Source organism: Haemaphysalis longicornis, unplaced genomic scaffold (assembly GCF_048455015.1).
Source record: "Haemaphysalis longicornis isolate Haplotype H1 unplaced genomic scaffold, Haemaphysalis longicornis Haplotype H1 scaffold_4, whole genome shotgun sequence".
Classification (NCBI taxonomy): Eukaryota; Metazoa; Arthropoda; class Arachnida; order Ixodida; family Ixodidae; genus Haemaphysalis; species Haemaphysalis longicornis.
Genome location: NW_027526361.1, coordinates 104,385,509 through 104,408,496, shown reverse-complemented (window position 1 = coordinate 104,408,496; position 22,988 = coordinate 104,385,509). Strand labels below are relative to the sequence as shown.

General features: G+C 50.0%; 1 protein-coding gene across 4 annotated transcripts in view; it reads left to right on the top strand.

The window, feature by feature from the left end:
• LOC144179217 (monocarboxylate transporter 5) overlaps positions 1–22,988 on the top strand; it is a 144,649-nt gene that overhangs the window by 58,876 nt on the left and 62,785 nt on the right. The window contains exon 1 of one of the 4 annotated variants that reach the window (XM_077707487.1): positions 12,196–12,540. The exons of the other annotated variants lie outside the window; for them this stretch is intronic. Within the exon in view, the coding sequence (XP_077563613.1) occupies positions 12,396–12,540 (145 nt within the window). The 5' untranslated portion in view covers positions 12,196–12,395. Of the gene's footprint in view, positions 1–12,195; positions 12,541–22,988 lie in introns of those variants that run through there. 4 annotated transcript variants of the gene reach the window in all.

Sequence of the window (22,988 nt, the reverse complement as noted above, 5' to 3'; positions counted from 1 at the left end):
CATCCTTCCACTTGTAGTTCCTTAACAACAACAACAAAACAAACGAATAAAGGTTTGCGTGAAATGGAGTAAACCATGAATGACGTGACGTACGATGCGTGCCGTATACGGTAGAGCCCTTCACATCGATTTTGTCCCGATGAGGCGCTTCATTCGCACATGCATGCGTATCTAACTGGTTACAAAGAAGTCTCCGGGCATATTTCCGTTGGCTTTTGTGCTCGGGCGACCCTAGGCTGCGTTCTGAAACTCGCAGTATGGCCCAGAAGTGCCCGAATGGTGACTTTGGTAATAAAATAATTCTATTTAATTGGTCTCAACCCTAGCAATGCGAAGACGCGTGCTGTATGTGACATTTCAGAAAACTTGCCGAAAGCATCCATCGGGGCTGGACATTGGAAGTCTGCGGCGATCTTTGTTTGCTCCCAGTTTGTTCCCAAGGTGTACGTATACTCGATAGTTCTAGCGCACATTCATACCACATATGCAGCCGCCGCAACCAGGAATTCAAACCGTGATCTCCTGCTTGGTAATTCCACAGTTGGCGGTTGTTAAACTTGCCTGACCAGTATGCGCAACCTTATCATCGTTTCTTCAACTTCTAAGTGAAAAGCACGAATTTTCCCAGGTCGAGAACCAGTGAACAAACAAACGGATGGAGAGTGGACACGTCAAGAGTAGGCAACTCGGTATAGCGGACACCAGGTGCGAGAAAAAACAATCGTGAGGACTTGAGAAAACAGCCGACGTTGCAGTGAGATTGCGCAACAGCGCTATCAAACGACTCGCGTTTTCTCAATTTTGTTTGTTCGCGCGTAAGTGCACATCGAACGTCGCCCCACAGCTCCTCCTCCTTTCTGCCACCGCGCCACCTCGGACGGAGTCCAGGGCAGAGACACCCCTCAATGTGCAGTGCACGTGAATAACGTCTTCCCCAGGGTCGATGACGCAAGAATTGCACCGCAGGCCTGTAGCCTCCTCTTCCAAGATCGCATCTCGGGGCGAGTGTGCAAGGGATCCGAGATATCTACCGTCTTCGAGTAGCGAGATATACAAGTGTCGCGATATCGCAGCACTACAAGCCGCTTGGATTATCAAACACTGCGCAGCGCACAGAAGCTCTTACACATCAGGTCAGACTTCGGGTGCGGGGACTCTCGCTGAGCGGGTTGTTTGGCGAGAGTTATCGTCCACGTGTCAAGCGTCTCCCCTTGGATTTATTTCTTTTGCATCAGCACGCTGCAATCCTAGCAATAATTATTAATCGTGCAGCGTGTGAACCGTATTTAGCAGACACGATGCCCTAAGCAAACCGGAGTTTGAGCCGCAGGAACCTGTTTTTGGATTCTATGCAGTTTCGACCTTTGACTGGAGTCCTGTTGAACTCTGTATAGGAGCGACCGGTGTACGCTACGGCTACATCGCATAGCGGTTTATTTAGTTGTGGTTTGGGCTAAAATAAAAAATGGCGCGAAAAACTCCCGGGTCATCCTCACTAACGTGAAACCATGGAGAAGGGCGAAGCATGCAGTGTATGAGTGCGTTCTTGGCGCATTGACGTTTTTGCCAACGGAGATGAAGGCATTGAGGGTTAGACTTATACAGCTTTGCTGCATAAGTCTCTTGTCTTTGAAGCTCGAAACTCTGTAGCGTGAGGCGTAAACGAGGGTCCCGGTGTTTTTTAGTGCGTGTTACGAAGCGCTCCAGCGTGAGACGTAAACGAGTTTCTTTGTGTTTTAGTACCGTGACTACATGAGACGACGATTACGACGACGATTACGATGACGACGACGACAGGAGACTCCAACAGCCCCGGCCCCGAAGGGGCTGCGCCTCCAGTACCTCTCAGTAACACGGATTCTTGGCGGGCCAGTTGCCACATAACTGAGTTACAAACAGCGCAGGGACGGGGCGATAGGAAGATCACACAAACACGGCGTTGGTTTGTGTTATCAGCGCTGTGTTTGTGTGATCTTCCTACCGTCCTGTTCCTGCGCTGTTTGTAACTCACCTTTAAGTTAACTCTTATATAAGATGCCCCGTAAGTCGCCTTCCCCACAGCGCTCCAGAATGACCAATCGAAGTGATCGAGGGTGGAAAGTCGGCGAATGACGAGGCCCAGAATACGAGTTGACTGAAAAAATGCGTGTGAGCAAGAAAACACGCAATGCGTCCATGGCGCCTAGCATTGCGCAATGTCCCAACGCCGATATGCCCCTTCTCAGCCGAATTGAGTGCTAGGCCTCGTCATTTGCCAAAATTGTATACACTCGGCCAAATCGATTCGTCATCTTGTAGCGCCGTGGTCAAGGCAAGGGAGGGAGGAAAGTTAACCTGGCTATATCCTGCAGGCGGGAAAGAGGAAAGGGGCAAAAAAGAGGGAGCAGAGTACGGAGAAAAGTCCGAGTCGATATGTATACTGCTCGGCGCAGGTTTGGTGCTGATGAAGGTGACATTTTCTTACAAACACAAGCAATACGCCTTCCGCCTACTGTGTTTAAGCTTTCTTGGCTTAATAGGAACTCAAATGGCTGGTGTAGTAGTCAAGTTGTGTCTGAAGAAGCTTTGCATCAATTAAGGGCATAATGAGTGCGAAGAAGTTGTGCAGAATTCGTAGAGGAACGGAATATGCGCTTTACAGCAGCTGTATAGAGCAACGTTGGAGCTACGATGGAGCGGCATATATACAGGAGCTATACAGGAGCGTGTATAAGCAGCGTAATGTTTACGAGCTGTGTAGGAGCGTTTAAGAGCTGCTCCATATTAGCAGCGTAGTAACTACACTGTAAAAACTCGCCGTCACTTTAACGGCCATCTCTCCGTTAATTTTGACGAGCTGCCGCCGTCCAAGGGAAAAGACGTCCTTTCTCCCGTCAATAAAGAGGAGAGGGGGAAAACTACGGGAGCGCAGCAAAACAAACAAACTGCTTCTGGGCGTAAAGCGCTCCAATTGGCTCCCGCAGTCGTGCAGGACCCTCCGGGAAGACTTTTTTTTTTTTTAGCCGGGCCATCTTCCGCCGCCTTCGTCTTCCTCCCTCGGTGCTGCGTATGTATGTATTTATTGTACTTAGGAAAAGGAAAAGCCACCAACAGGCGTAGATTGTCTCGCCTAGGGGGCGGACACCGGAACGCCTGCTGGTGTAGGGGGGAGGGGAGGAAAGGGAGAAAAGAATACATAGGAATAGGAGGACAGGGGGAGAAGGTTGACATTACAATGCATGTAACTCGCGCAAGGGTAAATATAAAACACAAAAGAGAAAAAAAAAGGAAAAAGGGGAATAAGGGTAAATATAAAACACAGAAGAGAGAAAAAAAAAAGGGTTACACACTGGGAAAATTAACATTACAGAGAAACACTACAGATATAGACAACACATGAATCTACAAAGCACACTTGTAAAAGGGGTCACACACGCACACACACAAGTACAGAAGCTGCTTCAGCAGCAGCACTCCTCCACAATCTGGGCAGCTAGGCAGAGTTGTAGTGGAGTGCGCTGTGCAGCCCCGAGGCCCGCAGGTATGTACCCAGGGCCTCGAGCACTTTGTCTCGCTCCCTAGCACTGCCCGGGGGCCAAAGCAGGTCCTCAAGTGGCCGCGCTCCGTGAAGCACGACCAGCAGCTCTGCCCGCCCTGCCGCAAACTTGGGGCACTCGTATAGCACGTGCGGCAGGGACTGCACGGGCGCTCGGCAGTGGGTGCAGGAGGGGCTGGTCGCCCGCCCCAGACGGTGCTTCCGCTCCGCCGTCCACACGTCCCCCACTCGGAGGCGCAGGATGGCCGAGCGCAGTGGTCGAGGCAGGCGTGAGGCCCGCACAGGCGGTAGGCCCCCCTCCGACACGCAGCCGCGGGTCCGGATGCTTGGTCCGGATGTGTCGCTGGATGAGCAGGCGGGCGTCGTCCGCTGCCGCCTGAGCCACCATGTCCGACGGAGGCAGCGCGTGTGCCCCGGCGGCCAGCTCGTCCGCCCGCTCGTTGCCATCCAGACCAATGTGGGCGGGGACCCACTGCAGGCACAGTTGAGTGCCCCGGTCCGCCAGCTGTGCCGCCTTCTCCCGGATGCCACGCACCAACAGGGAGTGCGAGTCTCCGTCCTGAAGACGCACCAGGGCCACTCGGGAGTCGCACAGCAGGGCGCAGCGCTCGGGCAAGGGCTCCATTTCCAGCAGCAGGTCCAGGCCCAGTCCGACCCCCACCAGCTCAGCCGTGGCCGAGGAAGAGGCATAGGACAGCCGCGCCTGTCGGGTGGCCTCTCCCAGCACGGCGGCCGCTGCGGCTGACCCCTGCTGCTCCCGCACCGAGCCATCTGTGTATACTAGGGCGTGGCCGTCTAGGTCACCCCAGACGACACCCCGGGCCAGCTGCAGTTGCCCGCAGTGGGGTGTCCGCCGCTTGCTGTGCAGCCCCGGAAGGTCCAGCCGCACGTCAGCTGCCAGAGCTGGAGCGGGGCCACGAGGTCCCGCGTCCACGGGGCCCACCACCTCCTCGTAGAGCATCAGCATGCGCCCCATGCGCGAGTGGTGGTGGCTCTTCAGCCGCCGCAGCAGCGGACCGCCCCCCTCGGCGCGTCTCAGCCGGTCGTGCTGCGTTGTTTGTCCTGCGATTCTGTGTGTCGTCGCGCCATTTTTTGCCTGGTGTGCCACAAGTGACAACATTCTAAGCCAGGAGGCAAGGGCACCTGAAGAAGGTGAGTACTGTTTCCTTGCTTTTGTGCCAGAAAAGTTGTGGGAGGCGTGTTCTTTAGAGCTCGTTTGTGCGCTCACCGCGTGCGAAGCACATGGGTGAGCAGCGCCTTAGGCCTAGGTCCCTCGGCCCGCTTGAGCTGCAGCTGATGGAGGTACCCTTGCTAGCGCTCTTTATTGGCTTCGAACAAAAAGCGAGATGATCGCGTTCAATGCTTCTTTTCGCCTTTCAATGGGACAAGATATTGCTAACGTGTGAATAAACGGGCACCAAGTAAAGCGTGCATCGGCTTCCGCTGAAAGCGCACCGGCCGTACGAGTGAGCGAAAGCGTACGAGTGAGCGGAACGTATTTCGGCGCCAACGTATAAGCAAGCACACGTTTTGTGCAGGCGCAGGGCCGGATATTTTAGTGGGATTCACCTATCCGCATCAGGCGCATATCGATTCATTTTGTCTGTGCGGGAATGCGCACTTGCCGTGAGCACGGGCGCCTTCGCGTACACCGGTTAATCGCCTGTGCACGCCGCTACATTGATTTGCTCAGGAGGGTTACACTCGTGAAGCGTATACGGCAGTGTCTGCAGAGTTACAGAATTTGAAAAAGTAACTTGTCATAGATACATTTTCTGTAAAAAAAAAGTATCGTAATTAGCTTTCCGTTAATGTAAAAACTAAGTAATAAAGCCCAAACCAAATGATAAAGTTTACTTCCTGTAAGCGCACGAAGGCAAGAAGATAGTCAAAATTGCACGTGGTGAATATCTAGACAAAGGGAATCTAAAACGGGACAAACCAGCTCTAAAAATCGTTGTGGATGCCTCATTTTGTTGCATCCGCGTTTTTGTGATGCACCGTTGGTGTCGGGGAATTCATTCTCGCTTTCACGAAATGAGTTAGCTTTTCTCAAGCCGACAATGAGTGTTTGACGTTGATCGCCGCGAAGCAACAACGCCGCCAGCTACAGAGGCTCGGCAGACACCCCTAATGATGTCTATATACTGTGCCGCCGCGTGGGACAGCTCGCACTGGCACCTAGACAATACTCAAGATGTTTTTCAACCATGGAAAGAGAGTGAGCCGGCAGGGATAACGAAGACAAATGTTTCTGTCCCGGGCGCCGGCTTCTTTCGCCGTGTCAATATGGCTGCCCCGCTCTCGGTGGGCCCTCTCCGGAGGTCTTTCTCAACACGAGTAGGCCAGCTTCCTCATAGGGGGACGCCTAATTGCCATTTTCTTCACTTTCTTGTTTCCGCTCGGCTCAAGACGGAAGAAAAACTTTAAAATCCTTTTACATACCGACCTTCGATCTCGGTCTTATGCAACCATAGATCTCAGAGTGGTATATCTTCCCTTAAGATAGTCCTCTTAGCTACCTACGGTCCTAAACTGCGAAGGAAGCCGGGTTGAGGAACGGTGAGGGGAATATGGGGAGAAAAAGTCCTGAAAAGTTAAAGCGCGGTCTATACGCCGGTCTTTAACGAGTGCGGCTGTTATTTGGATGATTCTTGGTAAAAAGAAAATAACTGTTTCGGTGTTTTCTGTTACACTTACATCACAAAAAGCAACAGGGTTACAGTTGCAAGTTCCTCTTTTTGAAAAGTAACTAGCTACAGTTTCGAGTCATGGAAAAGAAGTAACAGTAGTAATTCGGTGTTGTCACTGTTACTGACAAGGACTGGAACAGACTCACGAAATCCGACTGGCTGACAATGACGTTACATTCAAGCTGTGCCCCTGAAACTCGCAACGACACGGACGCCGTGGGAAATAGGGAAAGAGCGACGCGCGCTGATTCGAATGGAAATTACTGCCTACGTTGTGTAAGCAGTAATTTTGTAGCTTAGGCACATTGACACCGCGGTAGGCACTAAACATGGGATAACCGATGGTCTCGCGCTGGCACTGAGGCGTGCAAGGGGCGCCGCATTTAATTGTTGTGTTGGTAGCCCGACACTATACTTTCAAGTTGGCTGTTTTCGCTGGCCGCACTTAAGCATAAAAGAGGGCCTGTGCAGTAAACTAACGCAACTTAAAGAGGGAGGGGGCAGGTGTTCGTTGTACTTCACATAACTGTCTTCATTTTTAAATAATGAACACTGCATTTCCCTGGTTATACATGTAGTCCACAGCCGGTGTTTACGCACCACCGGTTAGTGTGCGCTATAACAGGTTAGTGTGGTAGTGCGCTATAACAGGTGTAAATGTAATGGTAGCTAAATTAGAAACCACTGATAGTTGATTAGTCGTGGCATGGCGTTTATTTAAAGCTTCAACCCTTTCTGTGTCCTGTAGAGAGTTTATTAACCTGTGGGCTTGTAAATTTTCAGCACGCAGGTCAAGGCACACTTCGGGGACTGCCGGCAACACCACATCTTGCTGTCATAGGTGGGTATTTGTCATTTATAAATTTACACAAAGCACTTATTTTCAAGAAAAAATTATATGGCTTTATAAGCAAAGGAGAGGCAAGTGCTGGTATAATTTGCCTTGCGATTTCTGTCGGCAGAATCGACATTGCTGAAGGATTTTTTTTTAAATCTTGCTTTATATTTAATGGAATGTAATACCTCTTGAAATGCATTTTTATGGATTCAAGTGTCGATAACATCGCAGCTCAGGCCAGTTTTGGCATAATAACAAATTTGAGGTGCTTCGGATGCATTTTACTGAATGGCAGTGGGCTTACCATAACGATATCGTAGCTCAAACGAAACCTTTGCATAGCCTCTTCAAACACGATGTTGCGAATGTGACATAATATTCTGTCTATGCAGGTTCGAGCTTGGGAGACATTCGTCAGGTCGTGCTTGCAATCGATGGACATGAATGCATGGCCACTGCTAGCATGGAGAAGGCAACGGGACTACTACTTGGAGCCTTCTTCGTTTTCAATATTTCGTACCCGTCTGGCTGCCCTCTCACCATGGAGTTCTTTCAAAGGTAAATGAACTTGAAGTGATAGTTTTTCTGATACAGTTTGCAATTTAAGTGTCAGCAACTAGTTTCCTTAAGATAACGAGCATTCATGAAAATGTCCCGTCTGTCTCGCGACGGACAACTTCGACGGACAACTTGGTGCCACAATACAGTAAACTCATGATAATTCAAACTCAAAGGGACCTCGATGAATCTGTTTACATTATCAGAGGTTTCAATAATCAGAAGTTATCGTAAATATGGTTAGGGGCAACATACAAACTTGTGTTGTAATGAAACATTCACATATATTTAGTAGTAAAGCATTCACGCAGAATAGTCGCTTATCACACCCTGAAAAAAGAATCACGAATGGATTACTGCTTTGATTTGCATGAGAGCCCAAAGCAGTTTTTTTTCTTTCTTTTTCAATCTACACGCGGTTGTTGGCGCGTGCATGTCGTTTTGACACGTGTATGCAGGTAATAGGATTTATTTGTGGCTATTAGTGATATGAGGATGCAAATTTGCAGCTAGAAGCAGCAAATGCAACCGATATTTTCTGCCAAGTACAAGCGAAGAGTGCGAATTAACCGAATTTACGTAATGAAGCTGTTTGAATTAAACGACTTAAAAATATATTGCAAACAGCGGGCAACCAAAATTTTGAAATTTGTGAGAATTAACCGAAAGGGTGAATTGTCCGAGTTTGAATTATCTCCACTGTACTGTACTTGGTACAGATATCTATTCTAGGCATCATGATAAGTAACCTATTCTTTCCTAGCATTGAGGCGAGGTGCTGTTCAGTGTGAAATGTAAATGCACAGGTTTTCTTAATATTTTTTTCAAATTTAAAGTTTTGTGTGCTTTATGCACCGAAGCTAAACCTGGGCTGTGAGGTACACTGTAGTGGTAGACTGTTTAATGTACAAAGCTTCCGATATTTCTTACTGATTATTTTCCAAATTAGTCCCTGACACTTGACCACATGTGCTTTACAGAAGGAATTTCATTTTATAAATTATATCGCATATCTCATCATAAAGCCTAAATATGTAGTAGTCAGTTCATGGCCTATAGATTTATCTTATCTCTTTTCAATTCCTTTTCAGGTACTTCGGGCAGATCAACCTATCTAAAGGACGAGGCAAGGGGCTGACCAGTGGCATAGCACCGAGGTTGCTGAGCCTTCTTAAAGCGCTTTAACATAGGTATGTTGAGCCTTTAATTATGACCAGTATATAGGTATGACCAAGTAGGTTAAATCAAAACAGTATGCTTACCACGCATGCATGTCGCAGAGCAGCGAAACGTCGCTGCTGAACGATTTCAAGCAATCACTAAAATGAATATTGTTCTTTCTTTCATTTTTTTCTCAGGTAACGCATCCATGGCTCCTGGTAAACAAGTAGCAGTCTGGAAGTTGGACGTTTTTTAAATCTATGTTCCATCCATGTACCCACTGTACCATTCAATTTATGCATCCATTGTACCATTCTCGAGGAATAAATATACGAACACAGATGCCAGCTTTTGTAGCATCTTTTCTTTGATAGTGTCCCCTGTACGTGGCACTCACACAATTCATTCCCCAATTTTGTATTTAATGACAAGAAGAAAAAAAACTGATGCCTGATCAATTTTGACAGACTAATACTATTTTATATTGACAGAAGTGTACAACAGCCGAAATAACATCTGAAGCCGTCATTATGACGACTCCTTAGTAGTATAGGATGACAACAAAAACGTCAAAATGACGACCAAATGTATAATGAAAAGACTGGGGCTGTCATTTTGACGACTTCTTGTATATCAGGTTGACAGGTGGTCGTCAAAATGACAGTGAAAGTCTTTTTGACGACTTTCTTGTATATCAGGTTGACGAGTGAGTCGTCAAAATGAAGGCAGCACGTCATTTTGACGACTAATTTGTATTTCAGGATGACAAGTAGGCCGTCAAAATGACCAAAAACGCCGTCATTTGGTATTGACGACCACTCATCAATTTGACGGCCAAAGGCTTGGAAATAGAGCTGCCAGAACTTTTCCGTCATTTTGACCAAATTTTTTTTACAGTGTATATATACGAGTACTTTGTAGGAGCTGTATAACATGCTATAGGGCGCCCGCGTATAAGCAGCGTAGGAGCTGCGGGCGCACTGTGAGAGCTGTGTAGGAAGGGCATTAAAACGCAGACCGAATTTCCCGGAACCCCAGCCAGAGTCCACTGACGCCCAGTGTCGGTACCTCCTCTGGTTACCAGCATATACAAACGGCGGCTGCGGCAGCGTCCTGATTACCGAGAAGAGGCCGTTCGATGATGTACAGCGCGGCGACTGCTTCAGCGCGAGGGGCCGTTAACCTCGCCTTGCCGGTGCACGCAGTGCCGCTAACGGGATCCGAAGGGAACTGCAGTCGCACCGGCGGAAGCGGAGTCACACAGCAGCAGCGGTGACTAACGCGGGCAGTTCCCAACGACGACGTCACGCAGCGCGCGCTCGCGCAGCGCATAACGAATGATATTTCTTCATTCGTTCGTCATCGACGCGTGCTCTCCGACAACTCCTTGGTTCTTTTGTGTGCTTCAAGCCTTTGATTTTCGAATTATCTCGCGAAGAACAATTTAAATTTCCGTTTTGTTTGTCTGTGTTAATTTAAACAGTTCCGTCATCATCATCATCATCATCGACATTCGCCATATTTGCGTATCTGGTGAGACTGATCGGTCATTCTAGAGTGCCGTGGTAAAGTCCTCATCGGCAATTTCATGGAGTGTACAAAATCAATGCCTCTTCACCCCCCCCTTCCCCCTCGCGCACACACGCACACACACACATATCAACTTCCAAATTTCCTGCTGTTTATTGGTGCGGTATGGAAAGTTACCGAAGCTGCGAAGCAGCAATAAGGACCACTGAGACAATGCGGCGTTAGAGGAAGTTAGCGTACGGGGCGGGGATTGTCGTGGTTCACGAACGACGCTGATCTCGCTATCGCGTTTCTGCTTGAGATAGTCGAGACCTGTTCACTCGCGACGACAACGCTCGGGGTTAGATACAAAGGCGTCGTCGGTGGCACGTGCACAAACACAGCTTGTTCGCGATCCTTGACCCGCCAATATTTTCATTTTTTTGCTTTCGGTCCCTGAACACACAAAAAAAGTTCTCCGTGGGAGAAAAAGCCGCTTATCTACCGTCATAGCATGAAGACAACTAGCGAAAGAGTTCATTCGCTGTGTTTCTAAACACCCTCCCTATTCCGCGGCTGCGTTGCCCTCTTCTTACCGCCCCTATTCTACGATGTCCGAATCCGTTCTCTTTCCCAGAATTTCCTTAATTCATCCCTTAATCGGCGAGTTACTTGGCTTACTCTATACTCTTAGCACTGTCTCTCGATACCACCCTGGTCCACGCGTTGTCAGGGTCCTTCCCTCGATTTGTGCGCGTAAAATGGCGGAATTGCGCGTCCGTGGTGACGCTGGTTTGCTGGAATATCCTTAGCTCCGGCGGAAGTGATGCGGGGTATGGGGGAAGGAGGAAGAGAGGACAACCGGAAGCATGCTCTCGTTTCTCGTTAAATCGTGGTGCGCTTTCTTCACGCGACGCACTGCAATGTTCCGCAGTCCGTCTCTCGTTCGGCGTTGGCGCATATACACACCCGCACATGGTTTCTTGCATTTGATACCTTTCTGCTTGTGGAGTTTGACGGAACCGGATCAGTGCGTGTGTAGAATGTCATATATAAGTAAACGAACGAGAGAGAGAGAGAGAGAGAGAGAGAGAGAGAGAGAGAGAGAGAGAGAGAGAGAGAGAGAGAGAGAGAGAGAGAGAGAGAGAGAGAGAGAGAGAGAGAGAGAGAGAGAGAGAGAGAGAACTTTATGCTCTAAGCAGCCCTATAGTCGGGCCGTCGGGCCACATTCTCTTCATTGGGAGACGGCTGGTCCGTAGAATTCCCAGAGGTCCTCACTAACACGAAGGCCACTCGGAAGTTTTTGCGTCGATTTGACATCCACGCCAAGACCCGGGCTCAACCAGTACTCCCAGGAAGCGATGCGGGAACGCAGGTGTGGTGGTAGGTCTGGCGGATGGCACTCCCAGTAAAGGTGTCGTGCTGATGGGTAGAGACGCCGCATTTGGCGACAGCCACTGTTTTGTGCGGCTTAAATGATACTAGAATACTAGAAAGGACAGGACGGGAGAGTCGTTAAAGGCGAGCGATTTTACAACCCACCTCATACACACAACGGGGCGCTGAACTGGCGTTGAACCGCGGCAGCGATCGACGGCGGAGCGCTGACGCATCGCGTATACTGCAGACACATTACTTTATACGTTTCAGCCGGATATAGTGTGAGAGGATTATATCCACCTGCAGCCGCAAAATAGTGACGTTAATCTAACTGTCGTTACCAGCATGCCCCAGCGGAAAAAAGAGAAAAGAGAGACGGCTGTAATGCAGCCCTGTGTATATAGGAAGTGTGGAATCGGAGACGGCGCGCAAAGCAAGTTAAGCTGCGTCGGAGATCGTCACGGCGTGCACAGGTGCAGCCGACGAGGCTCGGCTCGCTTTTATAGAGGCGGTGTCAGCCAGCGCCGCGACCAGCCTCGCGGCTTTCAAACGCGTTGCGAATACCAACGGAGAGTCGCCGCCGAGCGACGACGGATTCGACGTCGTCGGCAGAGACATTTGTAGCGTGGAAGCGAGCCAGTCGCGCGGGCTGCGCTTGCAAGGGGGCCCGGCAGCCCTGTTTGTCGCTCTCTTCGGTGCGCTGCCGGTGTAGATTACGCCGATGCCTGAGCCCGCACGGACGGCGGCTCGCGCCAGCCGGGGTCGCCTGCAGCAGAGGTCCAGGCCGCCCCCGAGTGCCTCCGAATGGAGAACCTCGGCTCGACGAGCCCGGCGCCCTTCGGGGTTCGTGGGAGTGCAGTCTCGCGGTACGTACACACGCTTTTATGTCGCCTCATCCTTTTGCGCGGCCTTCTGAACAATACTCGTGAAACGATCGACTTTTTGTTCCGAGTACGACCAAGCTTGTATGAAATCGAAAAAAAACAGCCATGTCTGCCTTGGTTTCCCTATTATCCACGGCTCTTTATGCTTCGCTTAGACAGTACGTAAAAACGTCTATGTCGCTTCAGATACGCACACTTCTCTGCGGCCTTGTACGGTATTCCTACAACGATCGGGAGTTCGTTTCGGTGTCGGGCCGAACATGCAGACCAAGAAAGCGAAAAACAAGCGTGTTCCCCGTTAATTTCCGCGCAAATCAGATCTCTTTGTATGCATCGTTGAGCCGTTATGGTTAAGATTAACCTCGCCTAAGGAAAATAGGTCTGTAATTCGGGCCACTTTTCGCAGCCTCCTGTTTTTCGCCCCCGTTAGATCTTCGTGCGACCCACACGCGCGGCTTTTATATAAACGCATGCACTCTGACAGCCACGCTGAGTTGAGCTTCACCACAATGTTATCGGTGTGAGCAACGAAGCGAATTCGTCGATGCCCAATTTGGTTTGCATTACGCGATGCAGGCATGACGTTCGGCAGTGTGAGCTCGCATTTCTGAGTCGTCGTGTCCTGTCATCCGCGGCCAATTGTATTTTTCGCCGGCGTCAGTTTGTCGCTGGGGTATACGTTGTAAAGAACCGCGGGAATGTCTTGGGGCGATGCGAATGCAGAAACTGGATGGGCTATGGCCGTGCGCTAAGTAACGCTCAAGTGTGTCACGGAGCTTGGGAAGAAGCGAGGTGCGTTATTAAGCCAACTCAGGCTGACTATTTGAAAGGAACACTGCTCAAGACAAACGCGATAAGGGAATGATTTTAGGGTTATGGAAAAAAACGTGCCGAAACACTCTGGACATTCCGATGCCTCGTAGCGTGCCTATGTTGATAGAAACAACTCTTTCGCACTCTTTTTTTGCGCCGAATGATACCAAAACGCTTATTTTGTGCTTTTGTGAAGACAGCTACTTACACGAGCGTGGAGAATTGTGCGCTGCATAGCAACAAGGGAATACCACCGTGTGACGTCGCTTCTTCCTGGTTTGCCATTTTGCGGGTCGGCTTTCGGTAGTATGTTCGGTCATTTCATTTTTTGTATGTTTTGTACGACCGTGCGGCTTTCGAAACGCGGAGTCTTGTTAAGAGTGTCATCACATTTTCAGCGGTATGATAAAACGGTATGCATTGTTATTATAATTCTAGCACAGACTGATGAAAGGAAACTTAGATAAATTGGGGCGTCAGCCTGGCATTAAATTTTGCTTCATGCGGTACAATTGACAATCCGGAAAGGATAAAATGTACGTACAACACACATATACTCAGAGAGAGAGAGAGAGAGAGAGAGAGAGAGAGAGAGAGAGAGAGAGAGCAGCAATATGACTCAGAACAGCACTCTGTCACTAGAAGACTCCACCAACCACTTTGTAGACTATTGTCAGAGCGACCAAAGGCTGTCGCATTCCGGATACGTCGTTCAGCTTGACGCATGCGCATTGAGATACCGGCGGCACAAAGGCTTCCCCAAGAGCGACACAATGTCACGCACATATGGCACATGTGCTTATTCCTCACGAACGCCGACTCTGACGCAGGGATGAAGTCAACTGTTTTCATTTTTGCGGAGGTAGTCCTTTGTGAGTGGGGACGGTCCTTTGTGATTCGGCGTGTTTAATTTACTGAAAGAGTAAATGGAACGTATTTCTACGTAAGCAAGCAAGACACAGTAACACACAATCGCTGAAAGAGCGTATACACTACGGGCACAAAATGGCGCTGCTGGTTCCGTTCTCACCCTACGGCATACGGGCAAGAAAATAAAATAAAGCTGTCGAGAAATTAAATGGAGCGCCACCGGCAATGCGCGACAACAATGGATGGAAAGAGCAGAGTGTAAATGGGAAAAATTCCTGGCAAATGACGGCAGCTGCCGCAGCTGGCACCGGCAGCCGGCGTCGACGGCAGGCTGAATCCGATGAGCGCAGGAGAGAAGCGAAGCCGTTTAGTTATCCAGTTAAACCCCGATTAACGAACCTCTATGCAACGAATTCCTGGATTTAACAATTTTTTAAATTCCCTGTTTCCAGTCCCATTGAAACCCATGTGTTTGCGACATCTATTTAACGAAGGCATTGCGACGGTTAACCAACGAATTCGCTACGCTGATGAGCCATTGGTTTTTGCACTTTTTCTGAAAAATCGACTGGACAAATGCACTAATTTCGCGAATTTTGCCCGCACCGCAAACCATTCCACGTGTGAGTGCGGGGTCGGTTAGGTGCTAGGCCTGCCGGTCGGCGTGTAGTTGTACGTCTCCACATCTGTGGTGTCGATTCGTCGGCGATTTCAGCTGCCAGTAAACGAAACGTTTTGTCTTTCCATGACGAGCTCGCAGTTCGAAATGCGCCCTCCGCCGGCGAAAAAGAAGAACGCCGCCACGTGGTACACCCAGCTAGCACCCTGTCACCAACTTTGAGTGCGGAAAAGAGCATCAAGTTCGCGAAAAGGCGCCCTTTAAGCATAAGTTTGGTCCTTGAAACGCGTCAAGGCGCTGAAAAGTGTCAAAATCAAAGGTGGTTGTCAAGGTACGCTTGTGAATACGGGGATAAGTGACCTTGCTTCTTTGGAGTGCCGCGTAATGACTACGCTCGTAGGGAAGCATGCAGGCGGAAATCGAGCAGTTTTTCCAAATGAAATGAATCATATAAGTGTGAGTTCACCGTCACTGATGCCTAGCATATTGGTTTCGTTTCTACTTCGTTCACGCGAGCCTTAACTGGAAACCTCAATGTAACGAAAACCGACGTGTGGCGAAAAATTGCCAATTTTTATCAACTTCGTTACATCCATGTTTAACTGTACAGGTTATACGGCACCGGCGTTCCACCGTTTGTTCCTTTCGAGTTGGGCAAGATTCAAAAGCGCGACCGACCGCATGACGTGTCGTTGACCCCGAGGGTCGGGTGTCCGCGTTCTGTCCTGTTCCTTCGTTCGTTTCCACCAACCCCTTCCTCGAGCAGTCGTGTCGCTTGGCTGCTCTTCCCATTTATGTTTCGACGCACGTTGCCACGCGGAGGGGCTATCCCGCGTTTGACCGTGCCGTTGGCTCGAAAGGTCCACGTTGGCAGAGGAATGAAGACAATGTCTGCTGTCGCAAGCGGACGCAGAACCGGTAATCTCGCCCGGTCGTTAAATAGAACGCCGTTCAAGGTATCGCGCCCCCTCCGCTGGGCTCAATCCGCTCTCGGCGTGGCCTTTGTGTGCTCCGCGATAACGGCGCGGCCAGGCTCGACGGAACCGGCGTATGCAGCCTCAGTGCTGAGAAATAAAGGAAATGTTCGAGCAAGCATTCAAATTCCTCCCGTCATTGGACATTATTGATCATACTTATCGCTCGGTGAAAAAAAAAAAAAAAAGCATAAGAGGAGAAAGTCTGCTTTCCAAGTAAGCAGTTGTCGAAGTTCGGATTTCACGTCCGCGTATTTTACGGGCTGAAAGGGTAACTACGGGCAGGGGTTTTTATATTTTCATCCCAAAATGCCACGTATGCCGGCTTAGTGGGGGGGGGGGGGGGGGGATTTGTCCGGCTGTTCGTCGCGGAGTTCCTAAACGTATACTTCATCGCAATCGATGTACCCTTCGTGGTGACGTAGTGGCTAGAGCCAGAAGGCAAGCACGCTTTGTCGCTATACATGTTTATGTCACTGCGCCATCTTGCTATTGATTGATGTTTATCCCGCCATTCAACGCTGCTCCGCCAGCATTAAGCCTTTTTAAATCCCGTCTCGCTCATACCAGCCGGAGATTATGAAAGCATCGCAGCTGTAAACTGGTTCAACGCGTGCGACCGCTTGGTTAAGTGAGATCCTTTTTCTTCTTTTTTTCAACCGTGGATAACATTTAGAATTAGCTTTGAAATTCCTGCTTACTCGAGGTGTGTGCTGGCAAAATTTCTTTTATTGTTTCGCTGCTGATTCACTGCTGCTTATTATGGAACAGGCAACAGCGACCTAGGATATGCTGTAAGTACATTGTAGGACGTATCCTGACTTGAAAGAATACTCCCGAAAAGGAACGATGTGAGCCGGAACATTGCTTTTCTCCAGTAAGCATACGTGGCCTTACGATTCCAGCTTCATTTTGTTCGATAGTTACCTTTCGAGATCACCCCCACCCCTCCTCCCAATGCAGAGTAGAGCACTTCCTCAAGGTGACCTCTCTCTCTGCTTTTCATTGCAGTTTATTTCCCCCTCTCTCTCCCCCCTCTCTCTTTCTCCCCCCCTCTCTCTCTCGCTCTCTCTCTCTCTCTCTTTCTCTTCCTCGCTCTCGATGGTGAGAACCATTTCTTCGAACTTCGACATCTCTGCATCGGCCCTTCGACGTAGCTCACGCGCGCCGATATTTTCTTGCATGTATGGACAAGATGTACAGTCGGTATCACTTTGAAGGGGATCGCTCGGGTGGCAAATAAACAAGCAGCAGCGCCATGTTGTATCACGGTTGTATCATGCAAGAGATAACGAGGGGAAGGAGGCACTGCTACCTGTATCTCCAAAGTTCTGAGAGTGGCCGCTGTGTAGGTTGGAAGGCCCGCTAATCGATGCTCCCACGATCATCTTCAAATTTATCCCGGCTGTACTCTTGTTGTCCGCTCTTAGCCGGCGCCATTTTAAGTGGTACGGGCGATGTACGCACGCAACACCTGCACTCACGAGCGCCAAGTCTCCGACAACAACCATTATGTGTGCAGAGCGCGCGGTCGTGTCGCGTCCGACAACGCCCGTACATTATTTCCTGCCGCCACCAAGCAATTTCCTCCTTCCCTTAGAAAGTTCGCGTTGCAAGAGACGGCCTTTGCCTACACTTAGCCGTACAGCCGTGGTGGCGGTAGTCTACGCAGGCCTTGAACCGTAGTCGGGGCTTTCCGCAGCCTGCCTCAACGTTGTCTTAGAGGGGCCATGAAGACATAGCACAACTTTGTTCAGTTTGACAGAACTAGCCCTTGGTACCTCACTAAGCTCCTTGCAGCAGCGAAAGACGTTTTTTCACTCGGAGTATCACCATAAATGTCTTAATACTTTCAAATTTCCCGCTAGAGTGACGTAACATGGGCAGGAGTGACGTAATGTGGCCAGCGCTGAAACAGAAGGCCTCCTCGATTATCAGTCCCGGATCGCCCGCGCGAACTGCCCGAGACGCGATGGGGCGCTCAATTTTCCCTAGTGTTCCTATGGGTCTTCCGGTCCCAAGGCAGCCTCCGGACTGCCCGCGGCCCGTCCAGGACTGGTAAATCGAGGAGGCCCATTATCGCCCCTGATTTTTTTTTTTTTTTCGCGGTAACTTCGGTCGGCGGCCTCCAATCACACAAACAGGATTCTATGACGTCATAGGGGAGTCGCCGGAAAGTGGCTCCACTGGTTCATGTTTTCTTCAATGTACAATGAAATTGGTACCATCGTTATCGGAACAAAGCAGCTCTTTTAATGAATCAAGCTTGCGTTTTTTCGTGGCCGGTTTAACGGAACAGCCCAAGTATCGTTTCTGTTAGCCACCGGAAGGTGAGAGGGCGATTAAAGGGCCATGGTCACGTGACGTTACAAATCGCGGCGTGTTGTTTCTTTCTCGCTCTTTTCTTTCGCAATGGTGCAGTCCGCAGGATGCGCATCCGCAGCTGATCCGCGCGTGCCGCGAGCAAGGCTGTCGTCCGTTGCGGCGTGAGGTTGCGTGACGACAAGGCGTTCGGCGACGCATGTCGTGTGCTTGTCTTGCCCAAGGCAGGCCTGGCAGCGCCCGCTGGCATGGGGAAAGGCAGTTAGTCAAGCCGAACTGTATGCAAACACTTCTCGCCGAGCGACAGCACGTGAAAGGAGGCGGTGCTTCCATGGTGTTAGACTGTGCCCTTAAGGTGTTTATGAGGAACGCTGTAAGAAGATAAGGTCCCACTTTCCTCTCTCCCCCCACAGCGTCGATTCCCTGTAAGCATCTTGACTATTGCTAATCCGCAGGATGGGGTTAGGAGGATGTTGGTAGGTAGGTGTGAGCGAAATGAATTCGGTTCGTCAAACACAATTGTCACGCAGCCCGAACCGCACTGCTAGCACAGACCCTGCAGCTCGTTATATCGGAATAGTTAGTCGCACCGGAAAATGTCACACTTATTCTAGGTTCATTCCTCTCGTTCCGTGATAGTTTCGCCTTAGAACAAACTCGAGTGTATACGACGGTGGGATGGTGAAACGAACCTCATTGCAGAACATAGAGTTCAGTGATCTTCGATTCAATGGCTGTACAAGCTGCATTGCCACCATACTTTTGATCTGCACTGATACTACCTGTGGAGTCTTATCTCTGGATCGCGTTACTTCCGCATTCACTGATACCGCCCGGCCTGCGTGTTTAAGCTGAAGCCAGTTAGTATACGTCACTCATTCCGTCAAGTGGCCAAGCGGGGCACCCCGTAACAGCTTTCTCCTGTCTTTCTCTCTCCCTTATCGCGCACATGGCAAGCGGGGCACCCCGTAACAGCTTTCTGCTGTCTTTCTCTCTCCCTTATCGCGCACATGCCCTTCACTCGAAGTATCCACGAGTAACGCACCCTCGAAAATACTCCTGTCAGCTTTTTGACTCGCCACATCTCCGAGGAAACATGTCCCAGTGTTTGCGTCACGTTGGAAGACCGAGCGCCATTTGCAGCTGCGTAGACTGATATCTAAAAGATCGCTCAGCCGGGAGTGCTCTATCGGAACCTGTCACCCGCTTCCTTTAATTAGGGTGCACTGTCAGAAGATATGGGGAGTCGACTCAAGAGAGCCAACAAACCCCACCGAATCTACAGGGCACAGGTGACAAAGGGGGTGGCCGTCTGATGTGCGGCTTTCGCCGACTAGAGCGGCAAGAATGAGCAAGAGCCTTGAACGGAAAACAGCACAAGGACTTATATTTAAACAGGCAAGTTACAAACACAAGCACGAGGTAACAGATCGATAATGACAGACAACTTAGATGGAATTGAAATACAAGAAACAGTCCAATTAGACAAAATGATACAGGAGCGTATCAGGAGCGTTGCCAAATGAATATTATGAATCGAAGCAGTTAACTAAAAAGAAACGAACAGTTCGATGCATATGAGAGACAGAGTCCCAGCATATTCACCGACCGGGCCGGACGATGCACCGCTGTCGGAGGCGAGTCGGCTACCTGGGAAGCGTGGCTTCGCTGTAGGCCAGGCCGTCCGAGACGATCACGGTCATTCGAGGCCCGGGAGCACGTTGGAGTCCTCCAGGGCGCGGGTCGCCGATGGTGTGATGAACCGTTGTCAATCACGACGTCCAAACGTAGCTGGTGGGTTTAGGTGTGGCTTCTCTTTTTATAGCCGTGCCGGCGCGGAGGGGGAGAGCACAACACACAGCGCGCCCGCCGCCGTCAGCGAATAACTTCCCTCTTCTCCCTTCTAGAATCATCGCCGCTCTTTAGCACTGGCAAGGCCACGCGCACCTCCTCGAAAGTACTGGAAGCTTCGACGAAACCCGAGCGGCGGAGGTTTTATTTTTGTTGTTTTCTTGCCGGCGAGCCGGCGGGGGATCATGTTACCGTCTCTTCGTTCGAGAAACTTCCAGCCTTGTCTCGGGCGAATAGAACCGAGTGTAAAAAGAATTAGGCGCTGTACAATAAAATGGAATATTTATACGGTACTTTTAGACGTCGTACGCTCGAGTTTGTGACACAGCCCCCCAGTTTCAGAATATTATGCAATAATATTCACAAACCTCACAAAGTCGTGCGTACGCGGCGTTCACACTTAGTGAACAAAACAAAATAAAGTACAGCCCAATGTTCTTCATAATAATAATGACAGGTACAGAATTCGCGTACAGAACAGCGGTTTGGCGCAGATTTTTCAACAAATAAACATCCTAGGGACAACTCATAAGTTTAAGAACAATAAAGTTCGAGCGTTCGAATTAAGCCAGTGCCCATAATAAATGTCTGGCCAGTAATCATTACAAGTGCGAAACTCATGAAAATACAGCGTGCGCTCCAGTGCGAAAGTCTCGTAGGCTCAAATACAATGAGTGTACGTCAGTACTCAGAAATACATACAATGCACTGGTACAATAAAACTCAAAAGAAACATAACTAATATGTTGTTCACAAACAATAACATGCAACCGCAAAGTTCACAAATGTCACCACTAGTAACGTCAATAATACACAGCCAGAGTGACAAAATAGGTACAAGTTTCGGGTACACTACGACAGAGAAACAATGAACAATGTTCAGGTATACAGTACTCGACGTGAAAATAAAAGTCGGTGTTACACAATTCCACTCATATCCCACGTGCATACCTGAATTTGCATTGTTCATGTTTAGCCCGTGTCTATCGGGCGCTTGCGCATCTCCGCCTGCGGAATTCTTCTCATCGGAAAAGTTCCTTTCCAAATGTCGCGCGAAGCGACAAACTCTTTCGTGACCGCCGTGATACCGGGCTCGCGAAAATGTTTCACTGCCTGGGCCTTCACCTGGCGAACATCGGAGCGCCTAGCGACTTGGCCTTCCCTCGCCTTTCCTCGTGTATTAACTGACCGGTGCTTCTTTACACCTGTCCGCTGTCTGCAATGCCGGCGCACACGTTTGCTCCTAAGTTTGCACCCAAACCTGCACTCTTTCTTTCGGCAGCTCGGCTGCTTGTCTAGTTTTGTAAGCCAGGTTTTCAATGGCTTGTTCTTTCCGTGCCCTTCGGACTTCCTTCTCCTCCTCCGAGGTGGCTCCGTCGTAAGGGCCGCAGTTTCTAATCGCCGGAAATGTGCCGGCTTCGCTTTCGCCGGTGCTCGCGTTACGACGAGCACGGCTTCGCCTCGATCCGAGGCATCGAATTGGAGTTCTTTCGACACAGCGGGTGGTTTCTCTCCCACCGCTGAAGTCACAGGATCGTCGCCGACGCTTATGTACGGCGCGTTCCCTCCGCGGAGTGTGGCTCCGCTTCGCACGGGGGTTTCAAACTTGACCTTAGAGTCGGTCTCTTTGCTCCTCGAGCTGTCAGTTACGCACGCGGCGCTAGTCTGCCCAGAGAGTTCGCAGTCTCGAACTGGGTCTTCCTGCACAATGAGCGTGCTTGTACCCGTGTTTTTCAGAAAGACAACGATTTCCTCGGGCACTCTCCCCGCAATATCGGGTACCCCTTCGTCTAGAGGGTTCGGCCCCGACGTCGTGATGGCATCCACAACCGGGATGTTATCTCCATCCTCAAGCTCCGCATCACCTGTAGGATCACCGTCCTTCCAGGTCTGAAGTGGTGTGCTTTCGCACAATTCTGGAGGTGTTTCCTCCTTGCTGATTGCGGATACTTCCGCCTCTTCACCTCTGGAGCTATCCTGGCATTCTCTTGCCTTCTCATGGTTAGTACTTTGGCCACTATTCTCATCTTTCGAATTTTCATCATTGAGTTTTCATCTTTCCGATGGAACTCATTTCGCACAATCTCTGTGCTCTTATTCATGTCTTGAGACACGGCAGCCACAGCTGCCTCTCCAGCCGACTCATCGGGGTGTGGCTCCTCAATAAGTGGCTCTTCCACCTCCACGGGTGGCGGTTCTTCTGGGGCAGTTAAAGTTAGCGGGTCGTCGGGATCTCTGGCTCCGTCGATGTTGCCGAGGATGAGGTCGTACATGGACCTCTCCATGCAAAGGGCGGTTACGCTTCCCGTGTAGTAGGGAGTCTCCACCTCGATCTGAGCTACCGGCAACTCTCGCATTGAGCCATCCATAAAGAACACTGGGTTTGTTTCCCCAGTGAACTCCTGTTCTCGGACTAACTCCTTTCGCACAATAACTGTGCTGGTGCCGGTGGAGCGCAAAACGGTAATGATTTTGCCTGACAATTTTCCCTCAGCCACCGGCACTGTCTTCGACCCAAATGCCGTAATGGCACCGACGATGTGAATTTTCTTGCCCCCTTTTCGCTCCTCAGAGCTATCAGTAGCATCGTATTGCTTGGGTGCCCTGAGAGGTGCGCATTTGCGCAAATCCTGGCGCCTTTCATCGTTGCTGCTCCTGCATGTCGCAGCCTTGTGTCCAGCCCGCCCGCACTTAAAACACCTGGAAACATTATTTCTCTTAAAGTTGCTCCAGCAGTCCTTGGCAATGTGCCCAAACTTGTTACAAGAGTAACATTTCAGCGGGGGTTTTTGGCTGGCCCTACTTCGGTCCGCTACCGCGTTTCCGAAATTTACCTTAACCTTTTCATGGTTTGTACTAAGACACCGGCGCCTATTATCTCCTGTCATGCTCCGATCTGCTGATGAGCAGTCGAGCTTCAAACGTTGAGCATCAGCATGTGCTCCTGTTCTCTCTAGCTCCTCTTTGCTTGCTTTCTCCTC